Here is a 21,443-nt window from a genome sequence, read left to right on the forward strand (position 1 = left end):
TCACACTATTTATTTTTAAGACCGTGGTAAGAAAGATATAATACAGAGCTTAGTATCTGTCTTGAGGAAGGGTGATTCCTTCTGAAGCTTTTATAAACAAACTGATAGGACATAAGAAAGTCAGATTTTTAAATAACCTGTCAAGCTTTCTTACAAATTTGATTATAATATTTTGAGAGGAACAAATAATTAAGAGGAATTTTTCTTTGGAGCTTGGCTTTCCTAATCCAAACTAAAAAAAATGATTAAACTATCTTTAACAGCATTGTCTTCAGAGATGCTCTAAGAACAGCTTTCTAATTTGTCTTCAGGAGGCAATTATGAAGCTGAGGAAGATGAGTATTTCATTTTTTACTTTAGAAATGAATTTGTTCAATACCTACTGGAAAGACAGATTTTTCTCCTTATGTAAACAAAGTAATAAAAACAATCTTAAGATTTGCCATCTTTCAAGATGATTTCAATCATCTAAGTCCAAAAAATAAAATAAAATGGTTACAGTTATGGGCCCAAACTAAAGAGAAAAGTTAGTAAATAGGAGTCCCTCCTTCTAATTTGTTCGAATTGAAAAAAAAAGGGGGGGGTGTTATTGTATGGAAGGGATCAAAAGGCATGATAGGTATGATACAAATTTAATTGCATGTAGTGTTTAGTATATAACATGGGAAACAGAAAGTTTATCTCCCAAACAAAGATGACAATGAGTCATTAAAATCACAAGTCACTTTATTTACCAATGATGTCACGATGTCATACTCAAAACTTTCCAGTAAAAATCTACGTCCTCTTGAAAAAGAGAAACACACTGGAGGGAGATGCAAAGAGTTTAAGAGTGATATCGTGATTCCAGAAAATATAATGTTCACACAGTGACTGTTGCACAGTGAGCCACAGGGATATGGGGGAAGCTTGAAAAGAAACAGAGCAAAGGAGAAAAGATGTGAGCAGGGCCATCAGCAGAGATGAAAATGGAGAAACCTGAGAAAACCAGTGGTGAAATAAACTGTGCATGTAGAAAATACATCTGCAGAGGGACTAGACAGCAGAACCAAAGTCTAAATCCAAGTTCCTGATTTAAAAAAAATAATAATACTAGAAACCTTAAAAAAAATAAGATTGCAAACCTAGTTGTATAATGTCTACAAGTTTCCTTATTTGCTCATCACCCTTACTTTCTCTATATGCCTACTAAGCAGAAGGTCAGTCACAGCAAATTTGCTCTTTCCTTTCTTGGTTCAAATTTTACAGGGGATCTGAAGAGGCTGTGGATCAGTTAAGATTACAGCGGGAAGAGTTTATTGAAACAGGATTGACAATAGGTCTTATCATTCTGCTCCCTGAAGATACCCTTGGACAACTGTGTCAGGCAAAAAGCACACACAAAGTGCTCAGGATGGAACTTGTGCCCCATGGCACTGATGCAGCGGCCAGTGATGGGCTGCCCACATCCATGGCAGAGGGTTCCCCGGCGGTGATGGTAATGGAGCTCACAGTATGGACGTCCATTCAATTCAAAGAAGGAGCCAGAAGAAAAACTGCTGAAGCAGTCCTGGGGGGTGAAGAAAAGAGAGAGAAAAAGATTGCAGACGTTGAGAGCTAAAACATCAACGAAGTTAAATTTTCAGCCTTGAAATTAATGCCAGATACCTGCCAGTTGCAGGAATTTCACTTGGATCTGTGACAAATGAAGGCTAGATTGCCCACTTGCAAAAGAGAAGAGGCCCCATGTCCACAGTGGATGCTGTGTCATGTTTCTCCTTTAAGAAGTACACTTCAATTCCTTATCTGGGCCTGTGAGCCTTCTGACTAGCTGCAGCTCTTCCTCTGAGAGGAGAACCCTTGACTTACCCTAAATCCAAAAGATAAGTGAGTATACAGACCCCACACACAAAGCACTCTGGGTGCCAGACAGTGTCCATGGCTGAAAGGTAGTTTTCCAACACTGGGCGGTTGCAGCCACCACACTTGGGTGAGAACATGTCTAAGAAATCCTTTCGGCAATATGGCTTCTTGTCCTTCTCATGAAAGCCTGGAGGGAGAAAAATCAAGGATTCACTGTTGCAGTTTGAGCCCTTAAAGCTATGCTGGAGGCTGAGAAGAGGCCAATGACGTAACATCTTCCAACTTTAATGACCTCATATTCAAAATGGGATTTATTATAGAAAACTACCTCAAAGGATTGTTGTAAGAAATAAATGAGGTAATTCAGGTAGTGTTTTAGTATTGCATATGGTTCACAGTAAGCATTTAATAAGTGTTAAGGAATATTCCTCCTCAATGCCTTTGTACTAAGTATTCCTTTGGCTTGGACAATTCTGCCCCAGACCTTGATACAGGTGGCCTCTATTTGTGATTCAGGAAATCAGCTCAAATATCATCTTATTAGACAGGTATCTCTTCAGTCCCTCTTTTTCATGTGGTCTTTTTTTATTGTCTTTATAGCATGTACCATTATCTATAATCATCTTAATGGTTTGCCTTCCCTCACTGGAACATTAGCTCTGAGAGAAATTAGATATTATTGGTCTTGTCACCATTATATCTCCAGTATCTAAAACAGCATCTGGAAGAAAAAGTGCCTAATATTTTAAAATAAAAAAACTGCTAAATAATAATTTCCAAATGGATGCAAGATCTAAATGCAACAATTCAAACCATACAAATACTTGAATTAAAAATAGATTATGAAAAAAAGTGAAGTTTCTTCCCCTATCCCTCCCATTCCTTAGCCCAGCGCTAGCAGTTTTAATTGACCCTGTTTTTTACTCTTCTACTATTTTATCTCCAAATAATGTATTTAAATCACAGTTTCTCCATGTGTCATTTTTATCCCATGTCAATAAAAAAAATGAGGATTTGAGAAAAAAAAAAGGATGGATGTCTCTTTAATTTGGAAATGGGAAAACTGTCAAAAATATGGCTCAATTTCAAAAGCAAGTTAAAGTTTAATAAACTTAGCTACATAAAAATTTATATATATGTATATAAATGACTTATATATGTTGAAAAAACACCATAAGCAAAGTCAAAGACAAAGGTCAGTCTGAAGAAAGCATTTGGTAAGTAAATCCCAGAAAAACATAGCTAATACAAAGAGCTCCTAAGTGTATGCATAGTTTCAACCATTGTTGTATAAAATTAAAAAGTGAAAAAATAAAAACAGAAAAAAACTAGTCCCTAAAAAATTGAAGCAAGTTGAAACAAATTAACTTAACTGCACATCAGATTGATTACATGACCGAAGAAAGGAAATAATGCATTCACGTGACTTTAAAACACAGTAGTTTGGTGGTATAGTCCTAATGGATGTATAAGAATTCTAAAGACAAAAAGAACTACAAAGAAATCTTAAACCATTTTCAAATACACTGGAAATTTGCTAAGAGAGTAGATTTTTGACACTCTTGCCATACACACAAAAAGTAACTAAGAGTGAGAATGAATGTGTTCACTTGCTTGATTATAGTAATTATTTCACTAGGTATCAAAACGCCATGTTGTACACCTTAAAAATATACAATAAAAAATAATCTTGTTATTTGCATTGCTTTTATTGCTTACATAAAATTATTATAGGTAGATTGTATAATGAAGCAAGTAATTAATTACATTAAAACATTTGGAAAGCAAGATTTCTATCTGAAAAAAAAAAAAAAGCATAAAAGCAGCCAAGTAAAAAAAAGAAACTGCGATCTTACACTTAAATCAGAAATATCAGTATGTACACATATTTTTTCTCTTTTTAAAAAATGGATTCTATTCTCTATCCACTGAAAAACCTAGAAGAAATGATATCCCAGAAATAATGAACACTCCTAGTACCCAGAGTGTGGTTTCTAAATACCCTCATTGAAGCGGTCTCCTTTGAGAAATAGATGATTTCAAGTATGGGACAGAGTTGACAAGATAAGCTTGATCTACCTTGATGGGCCAAGGAAATAGGAAGATGGTATAGAATGCTGGGCCCATGTCAAAAGGGTACAGCACCAACTTGAAGGGGCTAACTCTGGCTCAGATAAAACAATTTGAAAAGTAAACAAAACAAAACAGCAAACTACTGCAATTGATCAAGTCACATCAAATATACATAACTTCATGAGTTCATAATGATTTTTTAAAAATGAAAACTCATTAGTTTCTGTTGCGTGTTGTTAATGAATCCACTCATTACTCTTATAATTACTCTTAAAAAGGAAAAGAGTCAAACATTTATCCCACCTTTCCTGTAGGAAATGTATTTCAAGATAACTAAATAGTTAATATAAAGTTAGTTTTTATAGGATCCCAGCTAAGAAATATAAAATGAATGATAGAAAATTCAGCATTTTGCTACCTAGACCATTGGATCTAGGCAGCAATCATCAATGGGTCACTTTAAAGGACACTGCTTGAAGCCAGTGGTCAATCTGAGCATCAGTAAAGGTGGTCACCAGTCATTACACACCTCTTAATGTGATTCAGTAAAAAGTACACAGCACCCACCACCCACTATTCTTACTCCCCAAGCCTCTGCCATACTGAACCTAAACTCATCAAATCTCCAGGTCTAAATTAATAGTTTACAGAAAATACAGAAGGTGGGGGGATAAATCAAATAAGTTAAACAATATCATGAGGAAGCATCCAGTCAAATCAAGAATATGGGACATTTTATAGGTTATAAAATATCTGGTTTCATAAGAAATTGATGGTTAAAAAAAAAGGAGAGTACTCCTAACAGAATTTTTAAAAAAATGACAGAACAGCCAAATGCAATGTATAGACCTTGCTTAGATCCTGATTCAAACAAACCCAATGATATTATTTAGAAACTTGAGAAATTTGAATATGGGTTTTAAATGATAATAAGGAATTGTTAATTTTGTTAAGAAGTGTGAAGGTAGTTTTTTCTTTTCTTTCTTTTTTTTTTTTTTTTTAAGTCCTTACCAGTTAAAGAAGATGCAATGCTGAAGTATTTAGTGATGAGATGACATGATTTCTAGGATTTGCTTTTAAACATTACAGCAAAAAGAGAGGGTGGGTGGATGGGTGTGGATTAACAGAAGAAACTGGTTTGGCAGAACACTGATACTTATTGAAGCTAGGTAAGGAAGTATGAAAGGTCTTCAAAAAGTTCATGGAAAGATCTAGATATCTTTTAAGTCTATTTTTCCATGAACTTTTGAAGTACTCTCATACTTTTATGTTTAAAATTTTCCATAATAAAAATGTTTAAAAAGCACTATGTTGAGGTATAAGGACTTTTTCTTTAATATGTGAAAATTTCACCTTTAGATACATATTAGAAAATTCCTGGCTTGGATCTTTCTGATCCTAGGTCCAGATAATGGGCCTACACTGAGGATAAGAAACACATGGTAACTTTGTTTTAAACCTTTTGAAATATGTCCGCTTCACAAAAAGACAAACAGCCCAAAACGAAATACTTCTAGCAGCAATACATTGGACATTATGAGTGAGCCATGAAACTCAAAAGAAAACAATGAAGTTCTAACGTTTGCTAAGTTAATTACTAGTTTAATTGCTCGTTTTAGCTAAGTACTAAAAACAGTGTTAAATATACCCAATACTGGAAAACACATGGAGGGTTCATACATTCATATGTTCCTGTTATTATCCCTTTGGAAAGCCATTCGATAACGTGTATCGAGAATTATTTGAAAAATATATAGATACCTCAATACTGAGAATTAAAATACATAATAATAATATAATAATATAAATAATTCAAAAAAAAGAAAACATTATGGTAAAACGTACTCATTGCAGCACTACTGAAACACCAGAAGTAATCTATATATACTACTGTGAGCATATTTAGTTGTTTCCACTATTTGGAACTATAAATAATGCTTCAATGAACATATTTAGGCATATAGCACTTTATCTTTGACAATTTGCTTACATAAGACCCTAATGGAATAATTGATATTGTTAAAATTATTATAAGACAACATGAAGAAATGCTTAAGTGAAAAAAAAAATTATGTACACAGTAACTTCTGTATGCAAAAATACAAATAAATTTAGAACAATATTGGTAGGGAAAATGTTTTATGTTGCTTTAGGTTAACAGGGTAATAAGTTACAAGTGAAATTTTCTGCAAGGGTCTTTACATTAGAAAAAATAAAAACATAACAAACTAATTCATCTTCAAGCACTTATTCAAGTGATATGTTTCCTTTGCTTTGAAACTCATTTCCCCCAGATATCCAGATGGCTTGCTTAGTCCTTCACTTAACTCAGGAGTTTTCATAAGAGAACAACTGACCCAACTGCCCTATCTCAAATAGTACCTCATTACATTCTCTCTCTCAACATACAGAGTAAGTCAGTAGTTAGTTGGCTAGTTTGATTATGGTCTGTCTCTCCCACTAGAATATATTCATCATAAGGGCAGGAGCTTTCTTATTTGTCGCTGTATCCCTACTACCTAGAATAGTACCTGACATGTACATAATAGTTACTCAGTAAATATTTATTGAGTGAGCAGACATCTGAACAACATTAAATAGAAAAATTGAGACTATCGGCTTCCAAAGTACTTTGTAGTTTAAAGTCTCACTTCAGCATTGACTAGAATACATACAAACAAGTGAACTTTTCTGTGAGAAACATCCCTTACCATTTACTTAGAGAGGCTGCCTAAAATTAAGATGATATTATCAGCAATCCCATTTATGGAGCACCTGCTTTGTACTGGTTCCCCTGAGGACTCTACCTACGATAATAAATTGAAATTAGGTTCTTCGCAGCAACCCTCTGAAGTAGGTTTTAGCACCATTTAGCATCAAATGAGAAACAGAATTCAGAGACGTTACACATCACTAACTAGTCAGTGGAGTACGTGAGATTCAAATCAAGGCCTAACTTTAAAGCTTAACTTCAATGTCACACCCCTAACTTAAATGCATCCTGACCTTGACCTCTCTGTGGGAACTGCTAGTATCAGCTGAGCCCAAATATCACAGCCCAATAATTTTGTAAATATGAGAACTGTACCTGTGCCTCACTAAAATAGCATGGCCAGTGTAAAGCAGCCTACCCAAGACACAGTATTTCTAGAAATCTACTTTGGTGGTGGTGGCGAGATCACAAAATGGCAATAGGAACAGTTAGGGGTTGGGATTCAAATCAGGGAACTACAGTTTTTCCATTACCTCTGGTTACTTTTTGACATGCCTTGCTATGTTCAAATATGCTTTCTTTGAAAAGCAGACAATTTAGCAGAATTCTGAGGCCTATGAATCTAAGAATCTAAAATAGAAATTTTATATATATGCTGTCCTGTTTTCTTCCTCTTCCTCTAAACCTCTAAGACACGGAAGAGCTCTTTTTTTTTTTTTTTTTTACACTTTATCAAAGGATTTCTAGAGTTTGCTCAAAGGAAACTATATACAGGAAGTCCTACTATCTGAGGACAACAAAACCCACAACTATCTTTCTTGCTTTTGTGTGGCACAGTATTTCTCAAACTTTAGCATGCATCACTCACCTAGGAAATTGTTAAAATGTGGATTATTGGGTCCTTCCCCCAGAGTTTTTGATTCAGTAGGTCTGGGATGGGACCTGAGATTTTGCATTTCTAACAAGTCCCCAGGTGATGCTGATGTTGCTTAAAGCAAATAAAATAAAAGTGAACTTGCCTATAAGTAGGTATTATTTGAGAAAACCATAAGACTTGTTGACTAACCTAAGAATGACCCTCATCTAGGTATCTGCAGGGCAGCTGGTCTCAAGAGAGGGACAACAGGGAAGTAAAATCCTCTGTTTCAACTTGGGTGAGTCTCAGAAGAATCAAAAGCAATCAGCTAAACTTGCTGTGATACCCCTGCATTTAGTAATACCATAAATTGAGAAAGTTTCGGCACTTATTTTCCTGGAGGCTCTCTCTGGGGCCAATTATCTCTGGAGGATGAATGAGAAACATTGACAATTAAAAGTGCCATAGAGAGAGGGAGAATATTTATACTCTGGTGAGGCTCTTGGGCACCAGGGAAATTAGGGAGCACCTGCATAGCCTGATAACGAACAATTAAAAAGAAAGACAGGTAGGCACTGAGGACCTTGTCCCTATGGGAGGATGCTAAGCCTGATGTGCTTAGAAACTTGAGCTTTAAAGAGAAATTCTCTGAACTAAAGAAAAAATGCAGGTGCATTTAATTACCCAGGAGGCACAATGGTTAAGCTGTCATTATAAAAACTATGTGTGTGACTATGTGACTTATGGTAAGGTATGATGACACCTAATTAATGGACTAACCATATGGTAGGAGACCCACTCACAGAAATCCAGGGATATAAATGGAAATACAACTCAAGAGGAGCTTCTGGTTAATAAATGACCCCTTTTATCAGGTCTCTCCATTTATAAATATGTTTTAGGAGTACTTTCATGTTTATATAAAGTCATTAATGACCCAATCAGCCTGTCTGTTTAGAAGGGGCACAAGTCAAGAACAATAAGAACTAGCTATCTTCATGGTGCTTTCTGGTTGTCCTATGAAATGGATATTTTTTTGTTTGTATCTAACTTTTCTCTACTTGAAATGTGTCTGTATCCTATTGTTCTTCTCCCAGGCAACTTCTACGTCATAATCATTCAGGGGCAGTATTCACTTGCTGACTGTTCTACTCAACTAACTCTCAGACTTCTATGGCTACCAGTACAATATAAATTTACTCTGACACACTTTAATATAATTTAGATTAAGTTTCAATGAAAATGCTTCTTAACTAAAGCATAATCTAGAAATGAAATGCCTAATGATTTGTGAAAAGCATTGAGCAAGCTCCAGTGAACAAGCAAATTACTACAAAGCACTTTGCTAGTGGATTATGTCAGTGCTACTGTATCAGGGTCTATTGTCAAATAAAACATATAATGTTGGTACCAAGAAAGTAAAGAGATCTAACAGCAGAAGAGAACGTAGGTCTTGGTCAAGGGAAAGTTGTGATGTTGTAGGAAAAACATGAAACTTGTAGAAATGATGCTTGAGTTTAAATCCCACCTCTTCAACTTTCTAGTTGTATGATTTTAAGAAAATCACTTTACATCCTTGAGGCTCAGTGTCTTCATCTATAGCTAGGTAAAATGTGGAATAAAATTGCTCTCACAAGGTTGTAGCAGGGTTAAATGAATAATAGTTGGCAATATACATGATAATATGCCAGATAGGAGAGTCCACCTATTGGTGAAGGGGCTGAACACATGGGATTATCTTCATTCCCTCCTAAAACATCAATATGACAGTTGAGTAATTATTTAAATTACAAAGAGCCATAAGGAAAAAAGAGAAAAGGCGGTGAGATTCCACCAGATAAAGCATCAATAAAATTTTCAAAAATTTAAAGTAGGTTATAAGCAAATGGCTTGACATAAATAAGAAAACTGGAACCTACAACTCCACAGATGGGAGATACCAATAAAAATCAAGCCATCCTGAGCTCCATACCATCAGAGGGGCTCAGGAACTGAAGGCATAAGATACTTGTCAAGGTTAAAAATAGGATTGGTTGAAAGTCTGAAGAGCCATTAGAAGGTCAGATGCAGTGAGATGCAGTGATTATTTCTGGAAATATTTAACCAGCAAGTCTTAATAATCAGGGTACTTGGCATCATGACGAAAGTCAAGCTCACTACTGAAAAATGGAACTTAAGTAAAAGTTGGCAGGCTGAGTAGTGAAAGACCCATTCCTCTGTCTCCCCACCCCTTTTTTTAAATCTCAAAATGCTGGCCGAGAGAACATTTCTTTGGTAAAATTGACTCAAGAGAAAAGACCTAAGATAATAATGTTCAGAGGTCCCCCAACAAAATGACCAGAACATCCTATCTGAGTATCACATAGTCAAGTCTACTGGTCAACAAGTTCTGTGTATACTCACGGTGCTTCCAATCAGCGTGTTAGCGTCTCATTCTTAAATAGGAACAGACAACCAAGGATCAGCAGCATTTGACAAAGATCAATGTAAAAATACATGAGGCACCAAAGTATAATACATTTCAAAATCCAAATTGAGCTGAAAGATATCCCTCAAAACAGATAGCCAAAGACTGTTTGCACAATTCTTGAACTCCTTATTCACAGTAAGATATATAAAGCAGAGAAAGAGAAAGAAAAATTGAGGGATGGATTTCTTTGGAGAAAACCATGTCATGAGTGCCCCATCACCACCAACAGGTACTATGCACAGTTCCTGATGACCTGAGGTCAAGAGAGAGACTTCAGTGGGACCCCTCAGAGATCTAGTTAGGTGTGCCCTGCTAGTTGATGATATCTGACTTATCTCAGGAAAAATTCCATAGGCAAAAGTATGGCTGACGGGGCCTATGACCGCTGAATAGAGATATACAGCTGAAAATTAACTGCAATTTCACTGACTGCAAGAACTGCAATTCCACTGACTGCAAGAGAAAAGTTCAAGTTTCCTATGGTCCTTATATGAAAATTCAAGTAAAAGAGATGATCCAAAATCATTCTAGTCACTTCTAAGAGATTACCAATGAGGAACAATGAAAACCCCATGAAAAAAGGATATCTGTGGAACAGTTCTTTAAATTAATGTGACAAAGGGAGAAAAGCCAGCCAAAACATATGAAAGGCAGTCAAGAGTTTGCTGCTGGACCTGTACTTAATCTACAAAAGCATCCAAGAAAAAAAAGTCAGAGTTAAACATTGGCCAGGCCTGGAGAGCATAAAACCAGTTTAACAACAGTACTAGACAAGTTAGAACTTTTCTGTCCTCCATTCTCACCTTCTTCCTCCCCCATGTTTCAGTCCTGGAGGGGCCAGATATCAAGATTAACAATAGGGGTGAAAGTGGTAGATGCCAAAGGCAGGTCAGGAGAGATGAAAGACCACACCTCTTTGCTGGCCTCCTGTAGTGTGAAGGCCCTGCCAGGGAGAGGGAGTAGCCGTCACTTTTAAAAAGATGTCATTTTCAAGAAGCTTTAGCTGTTATACAGACCGAATTACTTAAGGACATAGTTTTTGTGTTCTGTGTCTTAAATTCATCTTATATTTAGAACTGTTTATTAAGAGTAATCAGAAAAGACATGGGACTGCCCTGTTTTTGTTTAGGGAAGAGGAGACAACCTCCCTACTGAGCTAATTCTAAAAGGACAGAAAATGACAAAATAAAGAAGCCTCTGATTCCATGCATGAGTCATATTTGTTCAAAACAAACAAAAAGAAGAAATCAGGAGAAAAAACCATGTTAATTTAGAAAACAGAAGAAAAAATTTGCAAAGAGGGAAAAGCAGGTCATGTAGTATGTTACTCTGTTTCTGTTGCTTATAACAAAATACCTGGAGCTGAGTAATTTATAAGAAAATGAAATTTACTGTTTACAATTTCTGTGGCTGGGAGGTCCAAAGTCCAGGGAACACATCTGGTGAGGGTCTTGATGGTTGTGCAGCAATGCAGGGGTCTCACATAGCAGAAAATGGTGGAGCAGCGAGAGAGAGATAGTTCCTCCTGCACTCTCTTTTGAAAGCCCTCAGAAACGCACCCATGATCACCATTTTTAATCCATTCAGTAAGCATGACCTCAGAATCTAATCACCTCTTCAAGGCTCACCCTCTTAAGAGTCACAGTGGGGATTAAGTTTTGGGGGGACATTCAACCCAAGGCACATAGAAAGGATCAGGGATAAGAATAAAATCTTAATAAAAACATTTCAACCATGGAAACTGGAAGACAGTGAAGCAATGCCATAAGAATTAGGAAGGAAAATAGTTTCCACCTAGAATTCTATGCCCAGGCAACTTAGGAGCAAGGATAGAATAAAAATATTTTCAGATATTTAAGTTCTCAAAAATATTACCTCCTATTCGTTCTTTCTCAGGAAGCTACTAGAGAATGTATTCCACCAAAATAAAGGCAGTACACATATTAAAAAACATGGGATCCAGGAAACAGAGATCCAAAAAGGAAAAGCATAAAAGAAATTCCCAGGGATAATTACCAGGTATACTACTGGGATAATGTACCAGAAGGACTGCTACTCAGCAGGAAAAAAACATTTCAGGTTGGAACAGGAGGATAGAAGTCTCCTGGAGGGATGTCTCCAAGAAAAAAAAAATAGAACTGACTTATTACCAGATTATTTTGTGAAGGTTTTCACCTTCGCAAAAGGTTGATTATTTTTGTGAAGGTTTTCACAGGTCTGTCAGATAAATTAGTGATAAGTGCAATGAAAACTAAGCTAATGAAACAGGAATTCAAATGTGAACTCCAAGAAAAAAAATGAATTTATACAAAAAGGACACTGTGATAATAATATTAATCATTACTATGCCTCCACTGTCCTAAACAATATATTTTATTTTCTCTAAATCCTTGTAACAACTCTCTAAGGCAGGCACTATTATTAGGCCTATTTTACTGATGAGGGAAGTGAGGTATGGAGAGGTTAATTGGCATGAACAACACCATACAGCTAATAAATTCCACAGCCCAGACTTGAACCAGGCAGTCTGATACAAAATCTGTGTTCTACTGCAAACATAGTTTACTACATGCTTAGCTGTGAGCAATATGTGCATGATTGCCAACATGTACACACGGAATATTGGTCTAACTTGTAATTATGAAATAATTCTATAATGAGAGAATTGGGGATGGGAAATATGTTGGGGGTGAGCAAGGTAGTAATAACATTTCTAAATCTCATCTTCCCTGGTAGAAAGTCAGGATATAATGGTTAAAACTGGAGAAAGAAAAAAATCTATAATATATGTTATTGTTTAAAACACAAGTAAATAACAGAAGAAACAGCTAAAAGGCTTTGGATGATAGAACTGGACTTGAGGATGGGGAAGGGAAAAGAAGGGATATGTTCTTTTCTATTACTACCCTTAAAGTATTTGAGTTTTTAAATTACACATTTGAATTTCTTTGATTAAAAAAAAAATCAATTTAAGGGCTGGCCAGTTAGCTGAGTTGGTTAGAGCATAGTGTTCATAACACCAAGGTCCGGTTTCAATCCTTGTACCAACCAGCTGCCAAAAAAAAAAGTGTTTTCGACAACTTTTTCCCCAAGATGGACAACTAGAGAGGTCTGGTGCTAGTCTTCCCCACAAAACAATACCAAAATAACAGACAAACAAATATATTTTGACCTGAACGACAGGAAATACACTGCAGTGCACCAGGAGAGTGACAAGATCCTTGCACCAAAGACAGGAACAGTACCATAGAGAGAAGAGTAGGGAATCCAGCCTCTGCCCCATCACAGAGACTGGCTTGGAATCAGATGGAGAGAAGGTAAGCTGGAGAAGACCCTGGCTGTTTCCACACCTGCCACAAATGCCAGCAAACCTCACCACAAGAGATTCCCTCAGTCTTTACAGGACCCAGGCCCAGTTGGAGAGTAGCTGGGAATTAGTCTAGCTGCATAGTCTCATTTTGGAAGTCCAAAGAGAGGAAAACCCCTCTTGCCCTAAGAGGCTGCAATGCAGTGACATCTTAGAGCCAAACCCATGGCTAGAGTGCACCCTGTCCCAGACATAGTGAGACTAACTCCCTTTGTCCATAGGCCCTGTCTGCATTCTATGGCATTCACATGGATGCAGGCAGGACCATGTCTCAGGCTGCCAGGAGCCTAGGAAAAACAGAAAGACCCAGACCCCAGCATCTGAACCCACAGAGCTCCCCCTTACCCCGCCCCTCAGACAAGCAGGCAGACCAGCTGAGCAGAAATGCTACCAAGGTGTAGTGGTTCCCCATATTTGAGGCCTGCCCTGCATGGCCTGTGGAACTGCTGAACCCACATGTGCCCACACCAGCACACAGCCAGCCTGGTGGTAGCCCCACCTTCCCGTACAATCCTCCACATGTTCACACAGGCATTGGAAAGATCACAACCCCAGCTGCCTGGAGCCTAGGCCAGACAGAGGGACTGAGACTCCAATGTTTGAGCCTGTGCAGCACTACCTCCACTTCCCCCTGGGTGGGTAGGAAGGCCAGCTGGGCAGGTAAGCTACCAGTAAGTGGTGTTTCCCCATGTCTGCATGCACCAACCCTGCATGACCTGTGGACAAACTGAGCCCACAGGTGGCTATGCCAACAGCCAGTCTGATGGTGGCATCTCCTGCCCCCAAAGCCCTCCATGGAACCATCAGGGCCTGCTGCTTCCTTGCAGGTTTGCTACAGGCTCAACAGCTAATCCACTGGCCCTCTACAGAGCTGTCAGTATCTGTTGTGCCAGTCTATACCTGCTCCCAGATGGACAGCAGATCAAGAAGGGGCTGTGATGCTACAAGGCAGGCCTCTACAGAGCTGCTGGGCTTGGCTACACCTTTGCAGGCTTGCACCAGGCTCAACAGTTGATTAGGTGGCCACCTGCAAAGTCGCCGGGTCCTGTGGCACCCTGTACCTATTCCAAGACCAACAGCTGATTGGGTAGCAGCTTTTGCTCCCCACAGCATGTCTCTAAAGAGCCACTGGGTCCTGTAGCATCCATGCAGGCTTGCTCCAGGCTCAACAGCTGACCCAGTGGCCTTACAGAGCTGCCAGGGCCTGCTGCACCAGTGTATACCTGCTCACAGACTGACAGCAGATCACCCACCCCAACAAGAAATCCACCCCAACAAAAAAAATGCCTAAGCCACAACGGCATCCACAGACAACGCCAACATTAAATACAGTTGAAGAAATCACATGAAACCTGCACGACTGTGCTCACACAGATCCAAACTTAAAATGACCAACCGAACTGTCACTACAGAACACTTCTACAGGAAAGAATGTCTGTCTTCAAAAATCACTCCTAAAATACATCGCCAGATGCCCAGACATCAACACAGAGATTCCAGAAGCATGAAAAAACAGAGAAGCATGACTCCCCCAAAGAAGACAACAATTCTCCAGTACCAGACCCCAAACAACAGGAAATTGATGAATTGCCTGAAGAGAAATATCAAATAGTGATACTAAGGAATCTTAACATCAACATGATGGATAAAAAATAGACAGAAATCACAATGAAGTTAAAAAAAAAATCCAGAACATGTATGAGAAATTCAAAGAGGTAGGAACAATAAAAAAGAACCAAGCAGACATCCTGGAACTAAAGAATTCATTAAACAAAATAAATAATACAACTGAGAACATGAGCAGCAGACTAGAAAAAGCAGAAGAAAGAACTTTTGACTAGAAGAAAAGCTTTTTGAATTAACACAGTTGGCCTCCCCACCCTCCCCACCCCCGAAAAAAGAAAAAAATAATTAGAAAAAAAAGTAAACCTATGAGATCTTCTGATAACCTTAAACATACAAGCTTCTATATTACGGGTATAGCAGAAGAGGAAGAGAAAGGAAAAGGAATTGAAAGCCTACTTAATAAAATAACAGCTGAAAACTTCCCAAGTATTGGGAGAGATACAGTCTTACAGATCCCAAAAGCTCAAAGACCCCTAAACAGATATGACTCAAAAAGGACATTCCCAAGAAACATTATAGTCAAATTGTCTATTGAAGAGAAAGAATTCTAAAAACAGCAAGAGAAAAGTGTCAAATCACCTGTAGGGGAATCCTCATCAGGCTAACAGCAGACTTCTCATCAGAAACCCTATAGGCCAGAAGAGAATGGGATCACATATTCAAAGTGCTAAACAAGAAAAAACTGCCAACCAACAATACTATATCCAGCAAAGCTTTCCTTCAAAAATAAAGAGAAATAGTGTCTTTCCCAGATAAACAAAAATTGTGAAGATTTACCACCACAAGACCAGTCCTTCAACAAATCCTCAAGGGAGTCCTACATCAAGAATCAAAAGAGAGAGAGATGTCACCATAAATACACAAGAAAGAATAAAAACCACTAGTAGAAGAGATACGCAAATGAGAAACAGGAAAAAAAATGTATCTTATCACTAAAGAAAGAAACACGCAGTAGCAAAGAGAAACAATAAAATAGAAAGGCACAAAAGAAATACAAAACAACCATAGAGAAATTAATAAAATGACAAGAATAAGGCAATACCTTTCAATAACAACCCGGAATGTAAATGGGTTAAATTCACCACTTAAAAGATATAAACTGGTTGAATGGATTAAAAAACTAGACCCAACTATATGCTGCTTGCAAGAAATTCACTTTACCAATAAAGACACATATAGACTAGTAGTGAAGGGATGGAAAAAGACATTCCACACAAAAGAAAACCAAAAATAAGCAGGAGTTGCCATACTTACATAAGATAAAATAGACTTTAAACCAAGAACTATAAAAAGAGAAGAAGAAGGACATTATATAATGTTATAACAGGATCAATGAAGCAAGAAGCTATAACAATCATAAATATATATGGACCCAACATCAGACACCTAGATATATAAAGCAACTTTTATTAGATCTAAGGGGAGAAATAGACCCCAAAAGGCCACTCTCAACACTGGACAGATCATCTAGACAAAGATTTAACATAGAAATATTGAATTTAAACAGCATCTTAGACCAAATGGACTTGAGATACACATACAGAACATTTATACCAACAACCGCACAATATATATTCTTCTCATCAGCACATGGATCATTCCCCAGAATAGACCACATGTTAGCGACAAAAAAAACTCAACAAATTTATAAGGATTCAAATCATATCAAGGATATTTTCAGACCACAATGTAATTAAATTAGAAATTAACAACAAACAAAACTTTGGAAACTACACAAATACATGAAAATTAAACAACATGCTCCTGAATGACCTATGGGTCAAAGAAGAAATAAAGCAGGAAATCAAAAAGTTCGTTGAAACAAATGAAATACAAGCAAAACTTACCAAAACCTATTGGATACAGCAAAATCAGTACTAACAGGGAACTTTAATTCAATAAATCCTTACATCAAAAGAATAAAAAGACTTCAAATAAACAACTTAACATTAAATTGCAAAGAAATAGAAAAAGAACAAACTAATCCCAAAACTAGTAGATGGAAAGAAATAATTAAGATCAGAGCAGAACTAAATGAAATAGAGACCAAAAGAACAATACAAAAAATCAGCACACCAAAAACATGGTTTTTGAGAAGACAGACAAAATAGACATGCCATTGAACAGACTAACCAAAAAAAGATAGTAGACTAGAGAAGAGAAGGAAATAAGGGCATCCAGATTGTAAAAGATAAAGTCAAACTGTCACTGTTTGCAGATGACATGATCCTATATACCAAACAGCCTAAAGCCTCTACAAAAAAACTCTTGGAGTTGATAAATGATTTCAGCACAGTAGCAGGATACAAAATCAACACACAAAAATCAGTAGCATTCCTATTCTCCAATAGTGAACATGCACAAAGAGAAATTAAGAAAGCTTGCCATTTACAATAGCCACCAAAAAAATTAAAATACTTAGGAATTGAGTTAACAAAGGATGTGAAAAATCTCTATAATGAGAACTACAAACTGCTGCTGAGAGAAATGAAAGAGGACACAAGAAGATGGAAAGATATCCCATTCTCCTGGGTTCGAAGAATCAACACTGTGAAAATGTCCATACTACCCAAAGTGATATACAAATTCAATGCAATCCCCATCAAAATTCCAATGACATTTCTCTCAGAAATGGAAAGAACTATCCAGACATTTATATGGAATAACAAAAGACCACGCATAGCCAAAGCAATGCTGAGCAAAAAACATAAAGCTGGAGGCATAACACTACCTGACTTTAAACTATACTATAAAGCTATAATAACTAAAACAGTATGGTACTTGCATAAAAACAGACACACTGATCAATGGAATAGAATAGAGAATCCAGAAATCAACCCACACACCTACAGCCATCTGATCTTTGACAAAGGCACCAAGCCTGTACACTGGGGAAGAGATTGCCTCTTTAGCAAATGGTGCTGGGAGAACTGGATATCCATATGCAGGAGAATGAAACTAGACCCATACCTTTCACCATACACTAAAGTCAACTCAAAATGGATTAAAGAATTAAATATACACCCTGAAACAATAAAACTTCTTAGGAAGAAACACTTCAGGAAATAGAACTGGACACAGACTTCATGAATACGACCCCAAAAGCATGGGCAACCAAAGGAAAAATAAAAAAAATGGGATTATAACAAACTAAAGAGCTTCTGCACAGCAAAAGAAACAATTAACTGAGTTAAAAGACAACCAACAGAGTGGGAGAAAATATTTGCAAAATATACATCTGACAAAGGATTAATATCCAGAATATACAAGGAACTCAAACAACTTTACAAGAAAAAAACAAGCAACCCAATTAAAAAATGGGCAAAAGAGCTAAGTAGGCATTTCTCTAAGGAAGATATCCAAATGGCCAACAGACATATGAAAAAATGCTCAACATCACTCAGCATCCGGGAAATGCAAATCAAAACTACACTGAGATACCATCTCACCCCAGTTAGGATGGCTAAAATCCAAAAGACTCTGTAAGATAAATGCTGGCGAGGTTGTGGAGAAAAAGGAACTCTCACACATTGCTGGTGGGACTGCAAAATGGTGCAGCCTCTATGGAAAATGGTATGGAGGTTCCTCAAACAATTGCACATAGATCTATCATATGACCCAGCTATCCCATTGCTGGGAATATACCCAGAGGAATGGAAATCATCAAGTTGAAGGTATACCTGTTCCCCAGTGTTCATTGCAGCACTCTTTACAATAGCCAAGAGTTGGAATCAGCCCAAATGTCCATCATCAGATGAATGGATACAGAAAATGTGGTATATCTACACAATGTAATACTACTCAGCTATAAAAACAAATAAAATACTGCCATTTGCAACAACATGGATGAACCTTGAGAGAATTATATTAAGTGAAACAAGTCAGGCACAGAAAGAGAAATACCACATGTTCTCACTTATTGGTGGGAGCTAAAAATAAATAAATAAATTCACACATACACACACACACACACACAAAAAAAAAAAAAAATCAAGGGGGGGGAAGAAGACATAACAACTACAATTCCTTGAAGTTGATACAACAAGCAAACAGAAAGGACATTGTAGGGTGGGAGGGGGGAGAGGGAGGAGGGAGGTAGGTTTCAGTAATCGGCCACAATAATCAACCACATTGTATATTGACAAAATAAAATTTAAAAATAAATAAATAAATAAATAAAGATTAAGAAAAAAAAAAAGAGAGAGAGAGAGTAGACTAAAATAACAAAAACCAGAAATGAAAAAGGAGACATTACAACCAATACCACAGAAATACAAAGAATCATTAGAGACTATTACGAACAACTATATGCCAATAAATTGGATAACATGGAGGAAACTGATGAAGTTTTGTACACATACAAACTACCAAGACTGAACCAAGAAGAAATACAAAACCTGAACAGACCAATAACAAGCTACAGAATTGTAGCAGTAATCAGCAGTTTCCCAACAAAAAAAAAGCCCAGGACCAGACGGCTTCATAGCTGAATTCTGCCAAACCTTTAAAAAGAATTAATACCAATCCTTTTCAAACTATTCCAAAAAATTAAAATGGAGGCCAGTCTCTCAAACTCAATCTATGAGGCAAGCATCACCCTGATACTCAAATCAGAAAAAGAAACAAGATAAAAAGAAGGCTACAGGCCAATATCCTTAATGAACATAGACACAAAAATCTTTAACAAAATATTAGCAAACAACACAACAGCACATCAAAAAGATTATAATACATCATGATCAAGTGGGATACATCCCAGGGATGAAAAGATGGTTCAACATATGCAGGTCAATAAACGTAATACATCACGTCAACAAAGGCAAGGACAAAAATCATATGATTATCTCCATAGATGCAGAAAAAGCATTTGACAAAATCCAGCAACCCTTCATGATAAAGACCCTCAACAGTTTTGGTGTAGGAGGAAAGTATTTCAACACGATAAAAGCCATATATGATAAACTCACCTTCGACATCATCCAGAACAGGAACAAGACAAGGATACCCACTCTCACCATTCCTATTCAACACAGTATTGGAAGTATTAGCTAGAGCAATCAGGCAAGAGAAAGAAATGAAGGGAATCCAAATAGGAGAAGATGAAGTCAAACTGTCCCTGTTTGCAGATGACTTGACCCTACATATAGAAACTCTACAAAAAAACTCCTAGAGCTGATAAACGATTTCAGTAAATTTGCAGGATACAATATCAACATATAAAAATAAGTAGCGTTTTTATACTCTAACAACTAGCAGAAAAAGAAATCACAAAAGCAAGCCCATTTACAACAGTCACCAAAAAAATAAAATACCTAGGAATAAAATTAACCAAGAAGGTGAAAGATCTCTACACTGAAAACTACACAATAGCATGGTACTGGCATAGAAACAGGCACACAGACCCATGCAACAGAACAGAGAACCCAGAAATCAACCCATGTACTTACAGCTAAATGATCTTCAACAAAGGCACTAAGAACACACATGGGGGAAAGGACAGCCTATTCAGCAAATGATGCCGGGTAAACTGAATGTCCATTTGTAGAAGAATGAAACTAGACTCATACATCTCACAAAATGGATTAAAGACTTGAATATAAGACCTGAAACTATAAAAATCCTAGAAGAAAACATAGGGGAAACACTTCAGGATGTAAGACTGGGCAAAGATTTTATGAATAAGATCTCAAAGGCACAGGCAACAGAAGGGGGAATAATGCGATTAAATCAAACTAAAAAGCTTCTGCACAGCAAAGGAAACAATTGACGGAGTAAAAGGACAACCTACAGAATGGGAGAAAATATTTGCAAACTATATATCTGACAAGGGATTAATATACAGAATATACAAGGAACTCAAACAACTACACAGTAAAATAAAAAAATAACCCAATTTAAAAATAGGCAAAGGAGTTGAATAGACATTCTCAAAAGAAGACATGCAAATGGCCAATGAGTATATGAAAAAATGTTCAACATCACTAATTATCAGGGTGCAAACCAAAACGACACTGAGACATCATCTTTCTAGACTGGCTACTATCACAAAGACAGAGAATAATAGATGCTGGTGAGGATGTGGAGAAAGAGGAAAACCTCTACACTGTTGGTGGGACTGTAAATTATTATGGCCATTATGGAAAACACTATGGAAGTTTCTCAAACAACTACAGGTCCCAGAAATCCCACTACTGGGTGTATACCCAAAGGAATGGAAATCATCATGTTGAAGGGATACCTGAACTCCCATGTTTATCACAGCTCTATTTACAATAGCCAAGATATAGAATCAACCTAAATGTCCATCGACAGATGACTGGATAAGGAAAATGTGGTATATATACACAATGGAATACTACTCAGCCATAAAAAAGAATGAAACTCTGCCATTTGCAGCAACATGGATGAGCTTGCAGGAAATTATGTTAAATGAAACAAGCCAGACACAGAAAAAGAAATACAGCATGTCCTCACTCATAAATGGGAGTGAAAGAAG

General features: G+C 37.0%; 1 protein-coding gene across 1 annotated transcript in view; it reads right to left on the reverse strand.

Moving 5' to 3' along the window:
- Positions 1 to 729: 729 nt before the first annotated feature.
- Positions 730 to 21,443, reverse strand: part of LPXN (leupaxin) — a 43,742-nt gene continuing 23,028 nt past the window's right edge. Inside the window, exons 8-9 of the mRNA XM_063095106.1 lie at positions 1,881 to 2,029; positions 730 to 1,549 (exon numbers count right to left, since the gene is read on the reverse strand). Of these exons, the coding sequence (XP_062951176.1) occupies positions 1,280 to 1,549; positions 1,881 to 2,029 (419 nt within the window). The 3' untranslated portion in view covers positions 730 to 1,279. The remainder of the gene's footprint in view (positions 1,550 to 1,880; positions 2,030 to 21,443) is intronic.

Source organism: Cynocephalus volans, chromosome 4 (assembly GCF_027409185.1).
Source record: "Cynocephalus volans isolate mCynVol1 chromosome 4, mCynVol1.pri, whole genome shotgun sequence".
NCBI classification, from domain to species: Eukaryota; Metazoa; Chordata; class Mammalia; order Dermoptera; family Cynocephalidae; genus Cynocephalus; species Cynocephalus volans.